The sequence below is a fragment of the Pseudophryne corroboree genome, chromosome 9 (assembly GCF_028390025.1).
Source record: "Pseudophryne corroboree isolate aPseCor3 chromosome 9, aPseCor3.hap2, whole genome shotgun sequence".
Lineage (NCBI taxonomy): Eukaryota > Metazoa > Chordata > Amphibia > Anura > Myobatrachidae > Pseudophryne > Pseudophryne corroboree.
Window position 1 is genome coordinate 356,106,344 of NC_086452.1, and position 24,185 is coordinate 356,130,528.

At 44.7% G+C, this 24,185-nt stretch overlaps 1 protein-coding gene across 1 annotated transcript in view; it reads left to right on the forward strand.

The window, feature by feature from the left end:
• The window catches only part of IPPK (inositol-pentakisphosphate 2-kinase), a 144,721-nt gene extending 122,781 nt beyond the window's left edge, over window positions 1-21,940 (forward strand). Inside the window, exons 6-13 of the mRNA XM_063940715.1 lie at window positions 2,006-2,095; window positions 3,680-3,738; window positions 5,885-5,957; window positions 6,066-6,348; window positions 6,787-6,937; window positions 10,633-10,735; window positions 17,451-17,530; window positions 19,957-21,940. Coding sequence (XP_063796785.1) covers window positions 2,006-2,095; window positions 3,680-3,738; window positions 5,885-5,957; window positions 6,066-6,348; window positions 6,787-6,937; window positions 10,633-10,735; window positions 17,451-17,530; window positions 19,957-20,182 — 1,065 coding nt within the window. The 3' untranslated portion in view covers window positions 20,183-21,940. The remainder of the gene's footprint in view (window positions 1-2,005; window positions 2,096-3,679; window positions 3,739-5,884; window positions 5,958-6,065; window positions 6,349-6,786; window positions 6,938-10,632; window positions 10,736-17,450; window positions 17,531-19,956) is intronic.
• Window positions 21,941-24,185: the final 2,245 nt, after the last annotated feature.

Consider the following 24,185-nt stretch of genomic DNA (forward strand, 5'->3'; position numbering starts at 1 on the left):
CGTGTCTATTCCAAGACTTACCGCGGCTGCGTTTGACGGCGTGGCGGTTGAACGCCGAATTCTAAGGGAAAAAGGCATTCCGGAAGAGGTCATTCCTACACTGGTTAAAGCCAGGAAGGAGGTGACTGCACAACATTATCACCGCATTTGGAGAAAATATGTTGCGTGGTGCGAGGCCAGGAAGGCCCCCACGGAGGAATTTCAATTGGGTCGATTCCTACATTTCCTGCAAACAGGATTGTCTATGGGCCTCAAGTTGGGGTCCATTAAGGTTCAAATTTCGGCCCTGTCTATTTTCTTCCAGAAAGAATTGGCTTCAGTTCCTGAAGTCCAGACTTTTGTAAAAGGAGTACTACATATACAGCCCCCGGTTGTGCCCCCAGTGGCTCCGTGGGACCTTAATGTAGTTCTGGATTTTCTCAAATCCCATTGGTTTGAGCCACTCAAATCGGCGGATTTGAAATATCTTACATGGAAGGTAACCATGCTACTGGCCCTGGCTTCAGCCAGGAGAGTGTCAGAATTGGCGGCTTTATCGTATAAAAGCCCATATCTGATTTTCCATTCGGACAGGGCAGAACTGCGGACGCGTCCTCATTTTCTGCCTAAGGTGGTGTCAGCGTTTCACCTGAACCAGCCTATTGTGGTGCCTGCGGCTACTAGCGATTTGGAGGATTCCAAGTTGCTGGACGTTGTCAGGGCATTGAAAATATATATTTCAAGGACGGCTGGAGTCAGAAAATCTGACTCGCTGTTTATACTGTATGCACCCAACAAGCTGGGTGCTCCTGCTTCTAAGCAGACGATTGCTCGTTGGATTTGTAGCACAATTCAACTTGCACATTCTGTGGCAGGCCTGCCACAGCCTAAATCTGTCAAGGCCCATTCCACAAGGAAGGTGGGCTCATCCTGGGCGGCTGCCCGAGCGGTCTCGGCATTACAACTCTGCCGAGCAGCTACGTGGTCGGGGGAGAACACGTTTGTAAAATTCTACAAATTTGATACCCTGGCTAAAGAGGACCTGGAGTTCTCTCATTCGGTGCTGCAGAGTCATCCGCACTCTCCCGCCCGTTTGGGAGCTTTGGTATAATCCCCATGGTCCTGACGGAGTCCCCAGCATCAACTAGGACGTTAGAGAAAATAAGATTTTACTTACCGATAAATCTATTTCTCGTAGTCCGTAGTGGATGCTGGGCGCCCATCCCAAGTGCGGATTGTCTGCAATACTTGTACATAGTTATTGTTACAAAAAAAAATCGGGGGGTTCTTGTTGTGAGCCGTCTGTTCAGAGGCTCCTACGTTGTCATACTGTTAACTGGGTTCAGATCACAAGTTGTACGGTGTGGCTGGTATGAGTCTTACCCGGGATTCAAAATCCTTCCTTATTGTGTACGCTCGTCCGGGCACAGTATCCTAACTGAGGCTTGGAGGAGGGTCATAGGGGGAGGAGCCAGTGCACACCACCTGATCCTAAAGCTTTATTTTTGTGCCCTGTCTCCTGCGGAGCCGCTAATCCCCATGGTCCTGACGGAGTCCCCAGCATCCACTACGGACTACGAGAAATAGATTTATCGGTAAGTAAAATCTTATTTTCACTTTTCTATATATAAATAGATACTTTACACTCACCACCTGATCCACACGAGGCAGGGTAACTAAGCATGTAACTCGTTTCATTGTATCAGTAGATATTGGATAATATTTCTTAATACATATTACCATGTAACGCCAAGCGAATAAGAATGAGTGGGTCTAGCTGCATCACGCATGCGGTAAAGAAGCCGTTTTTTGTGAAGTGCAGACATTTATAAAGACAACTCTTCCATCCTAGGACCGTGCCTGGGATTTAGGGCTGTTGGTGACTATGAAAAGGACACCAAAAATAGTTTGTACAGGCAGGAGTACTGTTCTTGGCACTAAAATCTCTGTCCAATATTCTCAAGTTCCCACAACTTGTAATTTGGGAGAGAATATCTGTATGACTCTTTCCTTTCTTTTCATGCAGCCTAAATGTGGTTTTATCCCATGTTCTGCGCATGTCACGAAGGAGATTAAGAAGAAGGTGTGCCGGTTCTGTATGCACCAACATCTAAAGGTGAGTGTCTGTAGTTAGCCAAGGCCCCCTTCATGTCATTACACGGAGCAAGAGGTACTGTAGTAATGTGTGTGTGCATGGCCCTGACTAGCTACATGTTTCCCAGTGCTCTAGCACTACGGACACTGTGCCAGTAATGTTGTTGAAATATTCCTGCAGCCACTTTGGCAGATGCTGCTAAGCAAATCTACTTCATTTTCATACGCTGAAAGCTTTGGCAAAGAATGCTTATTTCCCTAACAAATAGGAACGGGATGTTATGATGTTTCACATTCAAAGTCACAGCTTCATTTGGATATTTATTGCAGCAAATTCAAACAAAAGTAATTTATGTCCAGGGTCACAATAGAGAGAAATGTAGCAGTGAGGGAGTTCAGCTAAAACAGGGACAGTGACCAGTTTCCTAGAGAGACACACAGTGCGAGTGCGACTACAATCGTTCTATATATCTGCAGTTCCTATACAGCTCTGGTCGTGGTGTTTTCCTGTAACTCATCTATATTTAATGAGAGATTTTACATTCTGTGTTAGTAAAAGACCTGCCACTGTCACAGAAGATGTGACTGTACTGGAACATCCGGTCTCCTGCACTGGGATTATATAAAGTATGTGGGTGCACTTTGGACATGTAAATCCAAGTTCCCAATAGAGAAGTGGATTGTTTTGCTGTACAAGGCGCGCCAGTGTAACGCATACTCCTGTCCTTTGTGAAGCCTGCCAAATGCAAAGTACCCTGTGGTTAGCAGAAGCTTCACCCATACTGAGCCAGAGTACTCCTGTGAGGACTGCTCTGTTACATGAGTTCCGTAGAAATGTTATTTATTCAGTCTGTTGTTGCTTTCCTTTACCTGGTCTCCTGGGCTTGTAACACCAAGAACGCTTCTCTGTAAGTATCTGCAGTCTAATGGAGCTCCAGCGCTCACAGGTTATTGACTATTGCCCAACAAGATGCAATTACAGGAGTTCCCTGTGAAACATTGAATGGGAGGTGTCTCAAAACAGTGGAGGTGTTGTCAATAGCAACCATCCAGATTCTAGCTATCATTTTACAGAATGTACTAAATAAATGGAACCTGGCTGCTATGGGTAACCACGCCACTTATCCTCTTTAGAAGGTTTGATCAATCCCCCCCCTGCAATCTACGACCAATGGAGCATCATTGCACTTCAGCCTCAACCATTGCTGAGTTACTACAGAATTGGGTGTTGCTCAGCTCTTTGGAAGTTTAATGAAAAAAAAATCCAATTCTTTCATGTAAAATACAAATGGCTATTTGCTGTAGATGTGCTGGTGAGCCGACTGTACCTTTCTGCAGGTTGGTTGTCTGCAAACTCTCCATAGCCTGTACTATATCACCCATTTTAAATTGGATACAGAGCATGCTTTTTCCATTAGTCCTCCACTGTATTAGGACAAACAAGTGGACCGCTCTACGCTAGGTCAGTGCTTTCATGTTGTCATTGCTGCCGGGAATGAAATCTAACCAGATTTTGATGATCACAGGCTGTATCTACGCCTGTACTGTGGGTATCTCACGTTAACAATGTACTCGTAATTTATACTATTTCATTATTTTTACATAGGTCACCAAAGGAAAGTGGAAGCGGATTAGCAAATACTGCCCATTGGATCTCTTCTCGGGGTACATGCTTATTTATCCATTTGCTTATTTATCCATTTGCTTATTTATTTTTAGTCATTTTTATTAAGCAGACGTCACACAGAGCAAAATAGCCCAGTCTTCTGGATCACTAGTAATTGTGTTGGTTTGTTAGAAGAAGCTGGTGGTATCTGTGATATCAACACTATAAAAACCACTTGGCTGCCAAAACTTCTCTCTCGCACATTTAAAGAGCTTACACCAACATAACGTAGGTGTTCGAGCACAGGTAAGTCTACCTTCATAATGCCTGTACATCAACAATTACCCTGAAGCATGCAAGTTTTTGTTTGTGTGTGGACAGAGGCCCTCATTCCAAGTTGATCGCTCGCTAGCTGCTTTTAGCAGCAGTGCACACGCTAGGCCGCCGCCCTCTGGGAGTGTATCTTAGCTTAGCAGAACTGCGCGTAAAAATTTCCATGCAGTTTCTGAGCAGCTCGAAACTTACTCCTACCTTGCGATCACCTCAGTCAGTTTAGTTCCTGCTTTGACGTCACAAACACGCCCTGCGTTTGGCCGGCCACTCCCCCGTTTCTTCAGCCACTCCTGCGTTTTTATCAGGCACGCCTGCGTTTTTCAGCACACTCCCTGAAAATGCTGAGTTACCACCCAGAAACACCCACTTCCTGTCAATCACACAACGATCAGCAGTGCGACTGAAAAGCGTTGCTCGACCGTGTGTAAAACTGCATAGTTTTGTGTAAAAGTACTTCGCACGTGCGTACTGCGACCCGTACGCATGCGCTGAAGTGCCACTATTTCAACTAATCGCCGCGCTACGTCCGAAAGCAGCTAGCGATCAACTCGGAATGAGGGCCAGAGGCAGATAGAGATCCAGACATTGCAAAGGTTCAGCTCACTCCACCATCCTTGGTCCAGGCTGTAGGTGACTCTCCCCAATATTACTTTTCTTTTTACACTTAAATGTATTCAGCAGTTATGTCCTAAATGTAAAAGGGGGATCGGCACTTTCTGGCATCTTCTATGGGATTGCCCGTATATTCAGGAGTTTTAGTCTGAAGTGAAAAAAGTACTAGATTCTACGGGCATAGCATCTGTTTTACTGACCCCTAAATTATGTGTACTGGGGGCTGGTGAAGATGGGGTCCTGGCTCAGGCTGACACGCAGTTTGTCTTTAATGTTTGTGGTTTGGCCAAGGTTAATAGTGCTCACTCTTGGATGGCCCCCACTGGCCCTGATTTTCCTTCTTTGCAAGCACTTAATAATTCCGCTATTGAGCTTGAGCGCTATGTATACGTGTCGAGACAAGAAAGTAATACATTTGACTAAATATGGTCTAAATGGCTTGGGTCTTCGTACGATTCTCTCACCCTGAGTATACGGATCACCTATCTACACAATGTACGAGGTGTTTGATTTTTTTTGGCTTCTACGCGACAAGCTCTCTCTTTATTTTTATTTTTTTGCTTACGATCTGTGACATTGGGCAGGCAGAGCTCAGCAGGAACCTTTTTTATTTGCTGTTGGGATTTTCCTTCCATGTTGTTTTGTGTTAATGTGTGTGTGTGTGTGTGTGTGGTCCTATAGACACGTACTGTATGATTGTTATATACTGTTGGGAGATATAGATATATATAGATATAGATAGATATAGATATATATATATATATATATATACATATATATATATACATACACTCACAGGTATGTATATATATATATGAGAGAGAGAGATCTCTATCTATCTATCTATCTATCTATCTATCTATCTATCTATCTATCTATCTATCTATCTATCTATCTATCTATCTATCTATCTCTTCCAGTTGCCACTGGTGCAATGATTTCTACAGTGAACCATTGATGCGTCTGTATTATCTTGGGCATATATTGTTACTGTAACCACTGTTGGTTGGATGTGTACGCAGAACTCCTGTTTAATAAAAAGTACTTTATAAAAATAAAATAAAAATGTATTCAGGATTTGCCTTCTGTAATTTCCATGGAGGGCCTCTAATGGCTTTCTGTAAATGGGAGGAGGTGAGGAAATGGTTTTGGCAGATACAAAGCTCTCAAGGGTAGGCCGCTGTTGCCCTTCAGTACAATGCAGCCAGCAGATCGTAGCTCATATCATATTTACGTTGTCTGCCTTTCCTGTTTTTGCAGACATAAACAGAGGATGCATTTTGCCTTGATGAATTTACTTCAGGAGTCGCAAAACAACTTAAAAATATTTAAGGTATGTGCATTGTGCCTAACAGCTGTCAGGATTTACCGTTCCATTCACAAGTGTTCGTTATTTCATGATTCACATAGTGGAATATTGTGTCACACATTGTCATTTCAGAACGGAGAACTAGTGTATGGCTGTCGGGATGACCAGGAATATTTCTCAGACCTGAATGAGCTTGCTCACCACCTGAAGCCATTTTTCTACCCTGCGAATGGATTGGTTGCTGGACCTCAATGTACGAAAAACATCTTGAAAGAACTCATTCATGTGCTGACAACCACGTTGCTGAGTACAAGTGTGGACACTGGGAGAGCTGGGAACATGAAGTCTATCCCAGTATCGCAGGGACGTAATTACTGTGAGGCTAGTCGCTTCTGCACAGAGTTCCTGAGAAATGGTAAGCTCAATAGTAACACACGGCTTCATACAACGGAATGGGTTCAGCCCATTGATTAATTTATTGGCAAGCTACAGTAAAGACTTATTCCATTGGTTCTTATTTTGCATGATGAGTTAGAGAGTTTTTACAGATTATGGTCTGAATCCAAGGTATGGCTCCATTGCTGTGAGGCAGCAGCGCTAACCACTATTCCACTGCATCTGTTATCCAGATATCACATATAGGGTCTCTCTGCCTGTGTGTAATGTGACACTGGTCCCTCTAAACTGAGCGAGATAGACAGAACGGGCAAAACATGGACTTGTTAGGGGACACACAGAACCTCTGCTTCATACCGGTCTAAATTGTATCCAAACATAAATGCACTGGCAGATAGTTCTATTGGCCATTGAGAGATTTTGTACTGGAGTGACAACATTGACTGTTTTCTGGTAGGTAAACACAAAGTGGAAACCATGGGATTGCCTAAAGGATGTATATTATATAAGACCCTCCAGGCCCAAATGCTGGATATGTTGGACATTGAAGGATTGTACCCTTTGTATAAGAGGGTGCAGAAATACTTGGAGGAATGCCCTGGGGAGAGGTAAGAGTTCCTTTTAAGTTGTTCTATCACCACCCGAGAATCGGTAACCGTTGTTCAGCAGTCTTTGGTGTATCACCACCTGAGGATGTGTAATATTTATTCAGCAGGCATTGGTTAGACGCAAAGTAATGTAATAGGACACACAAGCAGCTTCTGAAGATTAAAATGATATGCGACATGCCTGTATTCCGTGTGTAATTGCGGCTCTATCAGCATCCGAAATACCATGTTAGTGTTTTCCATTAAAACACTCTAGCATAGCATTTTGTATGCAAATACAGTCAATTAGGGGTCATGGGAGATTTCTGTGGATCACACTGGTCTTGGCTCATGTGTGATGCTATTACACCTTGCAAAGGACTGCCTGGAAGTCTTCCTAGAACAGAGCTGCATAGTTTGCAGTGTTCTTCCCACCGCACCCATGTGAGTTTGGCAGGGAGACAGCTTTGTTTATAGTGGACAGCTAGGCGTGTGTGGAATTCCTAATATTGCAGAGTGGGGAAGTTCCATGTGATACAGTACAGAATACATAACCTGGAATTACAGCTGCTAAACCTATTATTATATAAAGTAGGGTGGGAGAGGGTGATACTCCTGATTTTACAGGTAAATATGCACTTATCTATTCCTGAATATAGTAGTACACCATTTGTTCAAATACAGTGTAAAACTGCGACACTGCACTTTTACAGATTAATCTGCTCTGAATTTGACACATGCAGATTCAGTACAGTATGGGTTAGGGATGGCCATTGGGTGACCATCCGTGGTTTCACCAACAGATGGTCATCCTTTTTCTTTGACTGGCTGGCCCTTGGGTCAATCAGAACCTGGGGTGGGGCTTTTTGGGTGTCAGGGGTGGGGCTATGTGCAGTGTCCCGGCACCTTGGGTTGGTGGGGTGGTGGTGGTGGTGGGGGCGCGGTTAGATTTAGTAATACTGTGTATTACATTGGCCGTAAACAGTCGATGATTATGACTCATTGATGGTCAATAGCCATTCCTAGTGTGGCTCATGTGTTCCACTGGGCTAGTCCCACTTTAACGGTGATACCCACATTGCTGGAGTTTGTAGAACTATCAGTGCCAGCATGCTTTGGAAGTTGCAGGTGATGAGAACGAATGAAGGGGGTCCACGCTCAGCCAGTTGCGTTGAGACTAGCAACATGTTTTCTATGCCATATAGGCCTCTTCCGGAAAGATTATTCCCATTTGGCTTCTCATTTTCCATCCTGCCATGTTTTGGCAGGCCATGTCCCCTTGGAATTCAGTTTCAGGCTGGTTCACATTGAACTATTTGTTTCCCTGTTCCAGCATGACCAGCACAGTATGGTAAACCCTGATACTGGTTACCGCTTTTGCTGGAGAACCCCACACACCCCCTCCTGTTTTTGCAGTAAGCGACCCAGCACTGTGTATCAATTGCTTTTAAAGATGTAGTAGTCATTATCAAATGGGTGTTGCTGCTATATCCCAACACCAGACACATGAAACATGCGTTTAAAGTGCACAGCTAAAACGGAAATGTTGCAGATACGTTCAGGACACAATTTTGCAGCCCATTCTAAATTAGGCTCTTCATTTATTTTGATATTTGCAGTTCAATTACTTACCACTAGATGGCACTGCGGTCTTGTTCATATAATTACATTTCCTTTTCTCAATAGCGTTTAATGTTTTGTGAATAATAGCTGGTACTGTAATAAGGTTTGTACCAGTGAGTAAATCCTGTGCAGACAGGATTGGTAACCCTGACATATAGTATTTATAAGCTGTACAATCATTAGTTCTGATTCTCTGCACTGTAGAGTGTATCGGAGTTTTAGCCTTAAATGCCGTGCTTAAAGACTGGTGTTTCTATAATCGCTTGTGTGATATTACTTATGTACTGTAGTAAAAATCAAAGTAAACAGTTTAAGGGCAATTCAGTTCTTGGTTATGTGTGGTACCCCTACATCCCACGTGTTCCAGCACCCCTATGGGGTGTGAGGGAAAGTGATGATGGTGGCCTCCAGGTTCCAGCATTCTGACAGTTTCCCAGACACTTTACGGCTCTATCGCTTTCAATTGAATTGCCCCCTTTATGTTCTTTCAGGGATGAGTACAAATGAGGCCCATCAAACGCCTGGGGATGCAGCTAAGCAGACTCCTAGGTCAGCACTTTACAGGATGGAGCACCAAAGTGTTCCGTTCATTTTACGTCCTTATTTCGATTTGTCCAGAACTTGGTTCGTTATGTCATTGTACAGGTGCCAAGGGTGTAACATGCTTTCTGACCCTCAGCATAATTCTCTATTACACTGTTCTAATGAATTTGTACCTCCCAGCTGTCCTGATACGATGGGCCAGGCCGCTTTGTGGGAGCTATGCAAATAATGTGACATCTGCCTCTAGGATAAATACTAGCACTCTGTTTAAAGCTCCTTCTAAGATCCATTTGTACTTCAAAACTGATTTTGCCCCAGCACTCTAAAAGGGGATTCAGTTTTTTTTATAAGCCACGATAATAAATGGGCGCCCAATGTTGCAGTTCAGTTGTTTTTGGGTGCCCGTTAATTATCACGCCCAATTAGAGTTTAACCGTGTAAAGTTGCTAAACCCATCTAAAGTCCTGATTAGTGCGACCAAACAGCAGTTTTGGCTACCACACCAGGACTTATCGCACATTTCTGCTTGCCATCTCAGGAGGCCGCAAGCAGAAATGCCTGAGTTGGCAGCTTTTTACGCACGAACAGAGCAAAATTTGAATTCCTTTGTTTGGTGCAAACAATTGAATTCCCCCTTAGGGGGAGACACACCCAAAAGACAGCCATCTCTGTGCCTGCGCTAAGCCCATTCCCGGTAAACATGTGCAGTAGCAAAAAATCACTTAACTTGAACATGGTCATTGCTCTGAATCAGGGCCATTACGTCTTACTCTGATAGGATCAGGCATTAAGATAACGAATGCTTATATATCTGACTTTCTAAGGATAATATAGAGGTAGATATAAGCATGCGTTGTATTAATGTTTGTACTGATCAACGTAGGATATGAAGTTTTATAATACAGCATTCCCTTGTATATGTGACAGAAGAAATCTTGGTCTTAGGATTGTAAGATACGTGAATACACAGAGTATTGGACAAAATATATTTGGAGATATTGAATGAAGTAAACATTGAAAGGCCTATACTCTGTATATGATTATTATATTTTATACTGTTTAGTATTGTATCTGATTATAGTTTAACTGATCTCAAGGGTATTGCTTATAAATCTCCCTACTCAACTTGGAATGTGTTTTCCAGGGCTTCCTGCGCAGACTCTTAGGCGGCGATTCAATTGTGCTGAGTGCCCCCCCCGCTGGTCGTCTATATGAGTGGGCGCATGACAGAGCAATTCAATTGTTTCACCTTTTGGGTACCTATTAGCATTTAATGTGCCTGAAAGCTCCAGAGACTGCTAGAAAAAAAATGTCTGACGCGGCTATTAGGCACCTGATCAGAGCAACAACCGAATCGCTCTGATAGACACCATTTTGTTTAGATGGCCAGCAGGGGGCGCCTGGAACATTTAAATTGCCCCTTAATACACTTGTAGATGTGATGAGAATACATGAGATGTGTGGAAATAGAATATAAAATCTGTAATCTATATTTATGTTTTCATACTGTACGAGTTGTGTATGTACTGGTATCACGTGTTCCTCTTCAGAAGCAATCTACTCCTGGATGGACCTTACGATGAAACCTTCTTCGAGAAGCTGAAGGACCTGTCTCTGGAAGATGATGGCAGCGTGGAGTATGCGGTGACAAAGGTGACTGGTGGTGCGCATGTTGCTTACGCACAATAGGTTGTAAATTGTTTTATAAATCGCATTTGATGGAAACCGTCTTGGATTTTCCCCTAAAACATTTTGTTGTTTATCCTCCTTTATGGCTGAGTTTTACCATGTGAGTGACAAGCATGTGACCTCTAGTTATTACTTGTTTGGCAGATTATTATCAGATTGCTCAGTGGGTGCCTGGAAATACTCTTCACCATATAATGGGTCTCTAAGTCTAGAGAAATCCTGGCAGCTCTGAGCTGGCATGGAAGTGGCTATGGCAAGGAGTGCATTAACCAGCCGTTCATCTAAAAGCAAACCAAAATAAGTTAGCAATTAGGCAAAACCATGTTGCACTGCAGATGGGGCAGATGTAAAGTGCAGAGAGATTTGGGTGGGGTGTGTTCAGACTGAAATCTAAATTGCAGTGTAGAAATTAAGCAGCCAGTATTTACCCTGCACAGAAACAATCTATCCCACCCAAATCTAACTCTCTCTGCATATGTTACATCTGCCCCACCTGCAGTGCAACGTGGTTGTGCCCAATTGCCTACTTTTCTCATACGTCCTAGAGGATGCTGGGGATGCTTCAAGAACCATGGGGTATAGACTGGATCCGCAGGAGACATGGGCACACTATAAGACTTTGAATGGGTGTGAACTGGCTCCTCCCTCTATGCCCCTCCTCCAGACCCCAGTTAGATTCTATGCCCAGCGAGACTGGATGCACACTGAGGAGCTTGCCTGGGTTTCTCAGAAAAATACTTTATTTAGGTTTTTATTTTCAGGAAGACTGCTGGCTACAGGCTCCCTGCATCGTGGGAGTGAGGGAAGAGAAGCAGACCTACTTCTTAAGAGTTCAAGGGCTCTGCTTCTTAGACTACTGGAAACCATTAGCTCCAGAGGGTTCGATCACTACGGTACGCCTAGCTGCTTGTTCCCGGAGCCGCGCCGTCACCCCCCTCACAAAGCCAGAAGATAGAAGCCGGTGAGTATGAGAAGATCAGAAGACTTCAGTGACTGCAGAAGACTGCTTGAGGTACCGCGCAGCGGTCGCGCTGCGCGCCATGCTCCCACACTGATCATGTGTGCAGGGCGCGGGGGCGCCCTGGGCAGCATGGGGGGCCGCAAATACCACTGGCATGCAATATAACAGTGCCCAGGCACTTGTTAAGGGACCCCCGCCAGTATAAAGAATTTTGAGCGGGACTAAAGCGCATCATGTCAGGGGCGGGGCTTAGCCGCATAGCTCTCACCAGCGCCATTTTTCTCTTCACAGAAGGCTGCAGAGACGCTGGCCCTGGTCCTCCACAGGGTGGTAACAGAGTGCAAAATGGGGGGGGGGGGCACTGGTAATTGGTGAATTATATTATTTGATACAAGCGCTAGCAGGTCTGGGCAGTATTGTTGCTGACTTCAGAACCGAGATAGGCGCTGGGTGTGAGCTGGCTGAACTCTCTCTGTGTCTCTCTAACAGGCTCTGCTGTGGGTCTGTCCCCTATAGCCCAGTGGGTTTGTCGCTGTCGGTACGTGTGTGTGTCGACATGTCTGAGGCTGAATGCTCTTCCCAGGAGGAGGCTGGCGTGGGGACTGACAGTTCTGTGAGAGTGACAGTGTCGGCACCGCCGACGGATGATTGGGTCAATATGCTGAGTGTTTTAAATACAAATGTGACTAAGTTGGCTAAGAGGTTTGATAAATCTGAGTCTAAGAACCAGACATGGAGGAAATCCATGGAAAATGCTTTGTCACAGGTCCAGACCCCTTTGGGGTCACAGAAACGTGCATTTGCCCAAATAGCAGATACAGATACCGACACGGACTATGATTCCAGTGTCGACTATAGTGATGCCAGATTACATCCAAAACTGGCTAAGAGTATTCAGTACATGATTGTGGCGATAAGACGTTTTACATATCACTGAGGATCCTGCTGTTCCTGATACGAGGGTCTGTATGTTTAAAGGCAAGAAACCTGAGGTAACGTTTCCTCCCTCTCATGAACTGAATGCACTTTTTGAAAAAGCTTGGGAAAATCCCGACAAAAAGATACATGTTCCCAAAAGAATTCCAATGGCATATCTGTTTCCCTCTGGGGACAGGGACAGCTGAGAGTCAATCCCCACAGTAGACAAAGCTTTGTCGCGTCTATCCAAAAAGGTAGCGCTTCTGTCCCCTGACACGGCAGCCCTGAAGGATCCTGCGTATCATAAGCAGGAGAATACCCTGAAATCCATTTATGTCACTACAGGGTCGCTACTCAGGCCCGCTGTTGCTGCGGCATGGGTGAGTAGCGCTATTGAAAAGTGGGTGGATAACTTGTCATCTGAGGTAGATTCCCTAGACAGGGATAGTGTGCTTTTGACCTTGGGTCATATCAAGGACGCTGCAGCGTATTTAAAAGAAGCAGTAAGGGATATTGGCCTTTTGGGATCAAGGGCCAAAGCCATGGCAGTCTCTGCTAGGAGAGCATTGTGGATTCCTCAATGGAATGCTGATTCTAAGAAGGCGATGGAGTCTTTACCGTTTAACGGTAAGGTCTTGTTTGGTGACGGCCTCACTGACCTGGTCTCTACGGCTACCGCGGGTAAGTCATGTTTTTTACCTTATGTTCCTGCACAGCAGAAGAAATCGCCTCACTATCAGATGCAGTCCTTTCGGCCCAACAAATTCAAAAAAGGACGTGGGTCCTCCTTCCTTGCTGCGAGGAGGAGAGGAAGGGGAAAAAGGTCACAGGCTGTGGCAAGTTCCCAGGAGCAGAAGTCCTCTCCGGCTTCTACCAAATCCACTGCATGATGCTGGGGCTCCTCTGCTGGAGTCCGCTCCGGTGTGGGCACGTCTCAAACTCTTCAGTCTGGATGCACTCGGACCTGGATCCTTGGATAGTAGAAATAGTAACCCAAGGGGTACAAGCTAGAGTTTTAAGACGTGCCCCCTCACCGATTTTTTTCAAATCGGCCTTGCCAGCTTCTCTGCCAGAAAGGGAGATAGTAAGCGCTGCGATACTAAAGTTGTGTCAAAATCAAGTGATTGTCACGGTACCACCGTCTCAACAGGGGGAAGGTTTTTATTCAAGCCTGTTCGTGGTCTCGAACCCGGATGGCTCAGTCAGACCGATTCTAAACCTAAAATCCCTCAATTTCTTTCTAAAAAGATTCAAGTTCAAGATGGAGTCTCTACGAGCAGTGATCTCCAGTCTTGAGAAGGGGGATTTTATGGTGTTGGTCGACATAAAAGATGCCTACTTACATGTCCCCATATATCCTCCACATTAGGCTTACCTGAGATTTGCTGTGCAGGATTGTCATTACCAATTTCAGACGTTGCCGTTTGGTCTGTCCACGGCTCCGAGGATTTTCACCAAAGTAATGGCGGAAATGATGGTTCTCCTGCGCAAGCAGGGAATCACAATTATCCCGTACTTGGATGATCTGCTCATAAAGGCAAGGTCCAAGGAGAAATTGTTGAAGAATGTTGCCCTTTCACTGGCGATTCTGCAACAACACGGTTGGCTCCTAAATTTGCCAAAATCACAGTTGGATCCAACGACACTGCTGTCATTCCTGGGTATGATTCTGGATACAGAATTACAGAGTTTTTCTTCCAGTGGAAAAAGCTTTGGAAATACAGAACATGGTAAAACGGATTCTGAAACCGGCAAAGGTGTCAGTTATCACTGCACTCTGGTTGCTGGGTAAGATGGTGGCGGCCTACGAGGCCATTCCGTATGGCAGGTTCCATGCCAGGGTGTTTCAGTGGAACCTGCTGGACCAGTGGTCCGGGTCTCACCTGGACATGCACCAGAAAATTATTCTATCTCCCAAGACAATAATTTCCCTTCTGTGGTGGCTGCACAGTTCTCACCTTCTGGAGGGACGCAGGTTCGGGATTCAGGATTGGATCCTGGTGACCACGGATGCAAGCCTCCGAGGCTGGGGAGCAGTCACACAGGGAAGAAACTTTCTGGGGAAGTGGTCAAGTCAGGAAGCTTGTCTACACATAAACATTCTGGAATTAAGAGCCATCCACAACGGCATACTGCAAGCAGAACATCTTCTTCGAGGTCTGCCGGTCTTGATTCAGTCAGACAACGTGACAGCAGTGGCGTACATAAACCGCCAAGGCGGAACAAAGAGCTGAGCGGCGATGGCCGAGGCCACGAAGATTCTTCGCTGGGCGGAAAGACATGCCAGCGCTCTGGCTGCGGTCTTCATTCCAGGAGTGGACACCTGGGAAGCAAATTTCCTCAGCAGACACGATCTCCATCCAGGAGAGTGGGGTCTTCATCAAGAGGTCTTTGCAGAAGTGACAAATCGGTGGGGAGTTCAAGTGGACATGATGGCGTCCCGCCTCAACAAGAAACTTCAGAAATATTGTTCCAGGTCAAGGGACCCTCAGGCGATAGCGGTGGACACCCTAGTGACACCGTGGGTGTTTCAGCCGGTCTATGTGTTCCCTCCACTTCCACTCATTCCAAAGGTGATAAAAATTATAAGAAGAACAAGGGTTCCGGCGATCCTCATTGTTCCAGATTGGCCAAAAAGGGCCTGGTATCCAGATCTTCAGGAGTTGCTCATAGAAGATCCCTGGCCTCTTCCTCTTCGGTAGGACCTGTTACAACAGGGGGCGTGCATGTATCAGGACTTATCGAGGCTGTGTTTGACAGCGTGGCGGTTGAACGCCTAATCCTAGCCCGGAAGGGTATTCCCAGTGAAGTCATTCCTACACTTCTTCAGGCTAGAAAAGAAGTAACGGCGAAGCATTACCACCGTATTTGGAGAAAATATGCGTCTTGGTGTGAATCAAAGAAGGCTCCTACGGAAGAATTTCACCTGGGGCGGTTGCTCCATTTCCTACAAGCAGGTGTGGATGCGGATCTAAAGTTAGGCTCTATTAAGGTACAGATTTCGGCCTTATCGATCTTTTTTCAAAAAGAATTGGCCTCCCTTCCAGAAGTTCAGACCTTCGTAAAAGGCGTGCTACACATCCAACCTCCCTTTGTGCCCCCAGTGGCACCATGGGACCTAAATGTGGTGTTGCAATTCTTGCAATCACATTGGTTTGAACCTTTGCGCAAGGTTGAGTTAAAATTCCTTACTTGGAAAGTGGTTATGTTGTTGGCCTTGGTGTCTGCAAGGCGAGTATCTGAGTTGGCGGCTTTATCTCACAAAAGCCCCTATTTGATTTTCCATGCTGATAGAGCGGAGTTGAGAACTCGTCAGCAATTTCTGCCAAAAGTTGTTTCATCATTTCATGTTAACCAGCCAATTGTGGTGCCAGTGGCTACTGACGCCTTGGCGGAGTCAAAGTCTCTCGATGTGGTCAGAGCTTTGAAGATCTATGTCACCAGAACGGCGCAGATTAGGAAAACAGAGGCTCTGTTTGTCCTGTGGGCTCCCAACAAGATTGGGGCTCCTGCTTCTAAGCAGACTATTGCGCGCTGGATTTGTAATACGATTCAGCAGGCTCATTCTACAGCAGGATTGCCGTTGCCGAAATCGGTGACAGCCCATTTTACCAGAAAGGTGGGCTCATCCTGAGCGGCTGCCCGGGGAGTCTCGGCGTTACAACTTTGCCGAGCGGCTACTTGGTCGGGTTCAAACACCTTTGCAAAGTTTTACAAGTTTGATACCCTGGCTGAGGAGGACCTCTTGTTTGGCCAATTGGTGCTGCAGAGTCATCTGCACTCTCCCGCCCGTTCTACAGCTTTGGTATAAACCCCATGGTTCTTGAAGCATCCTCTAGGACGTATGAGAAAATAGGATTTTAATACCTACCGGTAAATCCTTTTCTCTTAGTCCGTAGAGGATGCTGGGCGCCCCTCCCAGTGCGGGCTGTTTCTGCAGTTTGCTATAGTTACGCTCATGTTGAGTTTAGTCATTCTGTGACTGTTGTTGGTCATGCCGTTGCATGCGTTTTTGTTGAATCCCATGTGTACGGCGTGTTTGAGGTGTGAGCTGGTATGTATCTCACCTTAGTTTAAAATAGTTAAATCCTTTCCCCGAAATGTCCGTCTCCCTGGGCACAGTTCCTATAACTTGGGTCTGGAGGAGGGGCATAGAGGGAGGAGCCAGTTCACACCCATTCAAAATCTTATAGTGTGCCCATGTATCCTGCGGATCCTGTCTATACCCCATGGTTCTTGAAGCATCCCCAGCATCCTCTACGGACTAAGAGAAAAGGATTTACCGGTAGGTATTAAAATCCTATTTTTTGGTTTGCTAACAATTCTGAATAACCCCCACAGTCTGGACAGTGAAGAATATGATGTGGCCTCCTGTATTTAATTTAGTTATATAGGGGGAGGGGCCCTAGGCTGCACATCCTAGCTACTTGTAGTGAGAGGTGCTACCTTGCGGAGACTGTTAGTACTACACATAGCTGGGCTGATTTGGGGGTGTCCCATGCCCCCGACATGAGCCCTTAGAATGTTAGGGACTTACCCGATGAGGTTACCTGCACGTTAGTAGGTAAGCCCATAACTTTGGCCAAATTTATGCTAACAACCTCTTAATTGATATTTTAATTGTAAAATGTGTTTAAATTTTGAATAGTAATGTTTGCATAGTGCACCTGTATCTTTTCTTTCTGTTTCATTTTAGTTACTCAAACATCAATGTTCCAGGGAAAATACACGGAACACAGAATGACAGAACACATAGTAGCCAAGTCTGTCATTGACTATCTTCTGTTCGTCTCTTCTCAGATTCAGCAGTACAGAGTGGCCATGACTGCTAAGGACTGCTCCATTATGATTGCTCTCTCCCCCGTAGTTGAAGAAGAATGGTAAGAGCAGGTCTTTGACTTGTAGGTTATGATATTTCTTCAAAGACATTTTCATGATGGGAAATAAAGGCCAGCCAGTATTTTTCTTCTATTACAGTGATTCCCCCCCTACTAGTGTCTTATCCCAGTTATGGGGTTGCGTCAGTCCTCTTAGTTCATGTGCCTTCTGCTAAATGTAATCCTGAAACTTTTCAGTGTTACAATTTACCAACACATTGAGTTGTACATCGAGTCTGTCCTACCACCCAGAACAACTTGCTGCTGAGAGACAAGGGTATAAAGAGGGCCTAATTCATGTTTATACACAATGCTGATGTTTCACGCAACTCTGTGATTATCGGCAGACTGCGCATGTGCCGCGATCACTTTGTGCAGGCACCAAAGTACCTCTGCAGTGCCGCAGAGTGATTGACAGGAAGGGACCATTTGGAGGAGGATAACAGGGAGTGGAGGCAAATGCAGGCGTGTCACGGCCGTTTTAAGGGCATGTATCTGCCTTCAGCTGAGATCATGTATGTAGAGAAACATGGCACCAGCATCGCTACTGCCACGGCCAGTCTGCGTGACCATAGACCCACTCGGTGAGTCGATGTTCCTCGTTACTGCGTTGATAAGGACTTTGTTCCGGTGAGCATCTACATTCTTTTCTGGGCGGCAGCTTCACTTGCGATAATTAGCAATTTCGTAACTTGAAAAATCGCAGCTGTGTAGGCAAGTGCGTACAAACATGAATTAGAATTAGGCGTGAGCAGTCTGCCCTCTAGTGGTGATTACTTATGCTGACAATAAAAAGTGTGCTGCTGTTAGTCGTCAATATATACTTACACTGGATGAATAGGAAAAAAAGTTTCCTACACCACTTAGTTTTCTAAAAGGCAAAAAAAAATTTTTATATCAAAATATACAAAAACTTAGTATGACCCCACAGTTATTAATATATTTCAATAGTTTTACCTCTAATGGGCAATAAAACAATAGTAATAGTTAAGAAAAAGTATAGAATATAAATGTATACAATATAAACTTGTGCAAACACGTACTGACTGACATACACGAGTACATACACTTACATACATCATGTACATACATTCTATGGAGAGTATCAGAAATGTAGATATTTGGGATAAAGTTTCTCCTTATGTACAGCTTGAGTCTGGAAATGATGGCAGAGAACGTTAATGTGTGCTCTGTGCTTCATGGGAAACGTTGCAATCATGTTTTGATCTAATGTCTTGCTTGAGACTTTGTCAACCACTTATTATACCCCTTTCACACCGCACAAATAACCCGTGACGGGTCGTCTGACCGGTAATTCAACCCGGGAATAAAGCATTGTTATTCACGGGTTGAATACCGGGTCAGTGGCACCTGTTCACTACAACAGGGAGAGGCGGTGCAGAGATGATGTCATCTTCCAGCACCGGCTCCGCCCCCCGCCGCTATGGCAACCCGCCCGGCATATTGCCGGGTCGAGGAAGCCAGCAGTAGCGTCCAATGCCGGATCCCACCCGGGAAGGTCAAGTTTCCAATTCCCGGGTGGGATCCGGCATTGGCGGTGTGAAAGGTGTATTACCCCTTCACATTGTAAACCCGGGTCCGACCCGGGAGTTTAAACATGGGTCAGACCCCTTTCACACTGCTCTTCAACCTGGCTTATTTCCGGGTTGGCTCTTTTCAAACTGAACCCGGGTCAGTCCTTTAAAACACTATGGATGTCATTTAAAATTTACTTTTTCAGGCTCTGTCCAGGGCGCTGGCTACTGACATCAGAGAGACATAGGAACAGGCAATCGGCTATGTTTACTGAGTCCCGGGTTGGGTAACCCAGGTCGGACACTTTCACACTGCACTATGACCTGGGTCGGACCTGTATATAAACCTGCTTTAATGCCGGGTTGCTCGACCCGGGTTATTTCACTTGGAGCTTTCACACTGCACATCAACCCGGGTCGACATGGCAATAACCCGGGTTATTTTGGCGATGTGAAAGGGTAGTGATACATATATAGTATAGCTGGTCTGCCCTTGCTCTCTGGACCCCTGAGCTTCTCCATGGTAGTTTCCACTACTTGCATCTGGTCTCTCATCCTACTCACAGAATTACAAACATAAGTGAATGGTTTGAGACACCCCATGGATGGTATTCCTAGTATGTCATCCTGGAGAGTGTGTCTTAAGCAGACTATTAGACCTGTGTGGAATAAAGGCTGAAAGACCTGTCTGCCCATCGACCATAAGATGAATACATGTCCTCAGCTGCTAAGCGAGTTATATTTCTGAATTGTTACTACTCCTACTAGCTCTCTTCACATATGATGACATATTGTATTTTACTTTTAGGGTATAGAGACTTTAACCAAAGAGCTCATGTCTTGTCTGCTTGAATACGTATGAGCAATAATTATAATGGTGCTTTCTTGTTTCAGCTTTGAATCAAGACCTGTGATTAAGGCCTCTCGGTCCAGCTTCATGTATTCTGTTTCCATCCTGGACTTAGATTTGAAGCCTTACGAGAACATACCACACCAGTACAAACGTGACAGTAAGATCGTTAACCATTACCTAAAAAGTACCCAGACTCGAGATGAGGTGGCCACATCCCTCATCTTTCCGGAAAGTGAAGACTGCACTCTGCTTCTCCACAAAGTATAGCACACAGAGCATCTGATACTTGCTGTGAATGTTCCCCATCGTATCACCGTGTCTTGCTGGGGCAGCATGCAGGGCGCAGGTACCCAAACCTTTCTGGGAGATTGCAGAGGCCACAATTTTGACATATGAATGTTTTTGAAACCATGGCTTGTCCTAAAGGAGCTGGAAGGACTCGTTATTGCATGGTTGAAACTTTTACTAGAGCCTCTGCATTCCTCATTTGATACGCGAAGACTAGCTACAACATATGTGTTTTTTTTGTTTGTTTTTTAATTTGTAAGATGGACGGACATTTGTAAAACGAAAAGGACGACGCGCTGCCATTAATTAGACAAACCTGGCCCCTTTTGCATTCATGTTGCTGCTTTCATCTGATGTGCCTAAGGGAGGTCCAGGCATGTCTTACTGAGCCTTATGCAAAGGTCTGTGCTTGATCAGGGTAAGGACATATCTCTACACAGGCTGTGGTTTTATACAGTGTGCAATGAAAAAGGATTACTATATTCTCCGTTCCAGTGAAGGGTGGGTGTCTTTCTATAGATATTCACATGGAAACCCCTCTTGTTGTTGTCTCTGAACCTTGCCTTATTTGTGGATTACCTTTCTATCCCATTGTTCCAATTGTCAAAATGTGTTTTTCAAAACTGTCCTAATTAATGTTTCTTATGTAAACACTTTTTATTTGTCCGTTTTAACCTGTTGGAAAGTCTCTCTAAGGTATATAGCCACAGGTACATTTTTTTTTACTATATATTCTGAGTTTATGAAATTCCCAAACATTAAAGAGCATGTGACAATGTGACACTGCTACGGCACACGTGTGTGATGTTCGGGGTGGCAGTGAACCTCAGTGTGTTCTCTCGGTATTTGCTGACTGTTCTGCCCTATGAAGTGTAAACATGACTCACTCAGACTATTTGATTTGTGAATATTTAGTGATCAAGCATAAAACGTTCCCACACAAGGTGCAGATCAGTGCTCTATCCTGCAAGTTTCTACGACATAGAGGGTGTCCACCCAGAATTAGGTGCTAATCCTATTTCAAAACTTGAATTTTAGCTTAATAAATTAAAAATAATTAGCTGAGAGCTTACCATGAAACATTGGCATAATATACAGTACTTCTACAACTAGTTATGTTATTTATTTTATAATCATTTTATTTACGCTTTATAGGACTAAACTGTGCTCTTACTGGGATCCGTGGGCTGTAATATTCAGTTACATAGGTACAGAAAATGGTACTAGTGGAAATTACTGTACTGCAGATACTGTAGAGGCTAACGTGGCTCAGAAGAGGACAGTAGACTCTAGCGTGATGACTAACAGGTCACGTCCAGGAAATCTGCACACATTTTACTGCCGGCAAGATATTTTAGGTTCACGTTAAATATACTTTAATTTGCTACTTCTACATGTGTAATATAGGAATAAGCTGTAGATGTAAGATGTAAGCTGTATTCCTCATGTCTGAAATGTGTGAGTTATGTCCACTGCTGTGATTTTGTGCCAACGTACTACCTTCTGGCACCTCTGCATTCCCCAGAAGAAGCTTGAAGAACCTTTTCATACATGTAAGGTGCAGTACAGTGCTGGAGCTTCTGTCGCCAGTGAGGACAGTAGATGCTCCCCTGTGAGTACATTTAGAATAATGCATTATACACGCAGGCGAGGTGCTAGAATACTATGTATCTATTACATCTCTTACTAGACACCATATGCAGGCGCTACAGTCATTAAATTACTTGTCTTACCCTCTTTGGTCTCTGGTACAATGACTGTCATATTCAAGGAACTTCTACCATTGCTGGGGTGTGGCCTTTGTGGAGCCTGGTGCTGAGGTGAGCCTGATGAAGCAGGCCTACCCTTACAGGACCCCCACCCTTTGCCAGCCTTGCGATGCAAACTCAGGCTCCCAAGCATACTCTGTAGAGCAGGGACCTGCGGAGGGTGGATGGGGCCATTTCCCAGGTCTTGTGAACAGATAACTGTGTCTAGGACAAAACATAGAGGACATACTTGGTTTTAGAGAACGTTATGGTGTATTTCAGCTTGTCCCTGACCACTGTACTGTCAGTGTAACGTTCGAGGCATGGACAAAGTACGTGCTGCTCTGATTCCCCCCCCTACCCATTTGTTCATGCTCATCAGAATGGAAGATATTGGTGAGGAGTTTGTGATATGGGCAGGATGCACATAAAGCTTGTAGTATCAGTCAGTACAACATAGCATCAAATAAAACCGTTGCGTATGTCTACCTTTTCCATGCTCTGTTTTTCTCTTCCCAGAGACCTCAGACCTATCTTGTCATTAGGTCCATGTCACCATGTTTTGTGGAGAAAGGATTATCACACCATGAGATATGAGGATTTTGGGAAGAGAAGGGGATTATGGGACAGAAATGTAACATTGGTACTTTAGTGCATGATGGGGGCTGCCAGCATACTTGGTAACACATACTAGGACTGTATACCCATGGGGGCTGATTCAGAGGTGGGCGCAGAGTAGACTAGGCGCCCGTCTGCAGTTTTATGCAAATGGCGCTATGAAGTGTACATCTGTGCAAGTACTGAGATGCCCACTGTCAGCGTCTGTACACGCTGTAATACCGATTGGTGCATCCTTAGTCACATCATGGAAACTTGGGTCCGAGTCTAGTCACCCTATGTGAGCAGTTAAGTGTTTGTGTACACAAACACTATGGCAGATGGGTATAAGATGAGCCATCTCTGTGCCTGTGTTAAGCCCCCTCCCAACAAGCCCCAGGAAAGCCCACTACATTTTCAACACCTTTCTGACTGTGTCCCCCCATGCACCTCAAAAGCAACTCTGTCTGCGCACACGTTATCTAGATGCATGCACAGAAGGAAATCATTCCACTGATTGGACATAAGCCGGGCCTTTGTGCATATGCCGCAGGGTTCACGGATTTTTTGCGCACATGAATATCAACATTGCATGCAGTTCTGAACCAGGCCTGTGTCTGTTTTATGCTAGGATTGTGTTGCATCAGCCCTTTGAACATAGCAGAGACCTCATTGCTCTGTATGAGAAAGGCCTCGTGCAATGATTCCTTCAGTAGAAGAATAGACTCCATAGAACGTGGGGTCGCAGCTGCATCTAGTATAGCATGAAGCTATGGCCACACTGTCTGAGAAATGTATATACAGTACGCTAGATATATTTTGTTACAGTATTATGGTTATGCATTTGAGTCCATTGAATCACAGTGCAGACAGGCTCTAGTCTGGCTAAGAGCAGGTTATGTACTCGGGCTGCACAGAAAATGTAAATACGTCCAATCGCTCCTGTTCTAGGAAACACTTTCATAAATACAGTATGTATAGTTGGCAGCGCTGCTCGCAAATGTTGGGAAGAAATGATACTTTAAATAAAGAACCACTCATTTCAGGAGGAGATGTCCTTTTAGTACATGCAGAACATGGATGTATTTAAAATCTTCAACCATATTGTTAAAAACGCAAACTCTATAGTGTGCCGCTTATTACACATTACAGTACGTATGCCTTTCAGCCGTGATCAGACTGGACAATAAGGGGAGTATTCCGGGACATCATAACTCTCTACTTATGTTCTCTCCTATGCCAAATATGTCCCCAGCCCAGCAGCACAAAGATCAACACTTTTATATATTAAGCTTTTCCTACTGTTCCAATTGTACAGCGCAACGGAATATGCTGCGCTATATAAGAAACAGTTAATAAATAAATATTAATTTTTTCCTGTAAAATGAGGAATTGGAGAACTGGTGACATTGTACACTGGCTATTGGCAATGTGTGAGCCATTAATAAGACCAATGGGATATGTTCTCTTTAACTAGAGCTAAACTATATACAGCTTAAGGATCTGTCTGAATAATTTGTCTTACAAGAGTCGGCTGAATATTAACCAATTCTGAACTCTAAATGTCCTACTTGAAATGAGTCTGTATGGCCCTAGAGATCCAAGGAGAGATCCAAGCTTAAATTCTAAGCAATCTT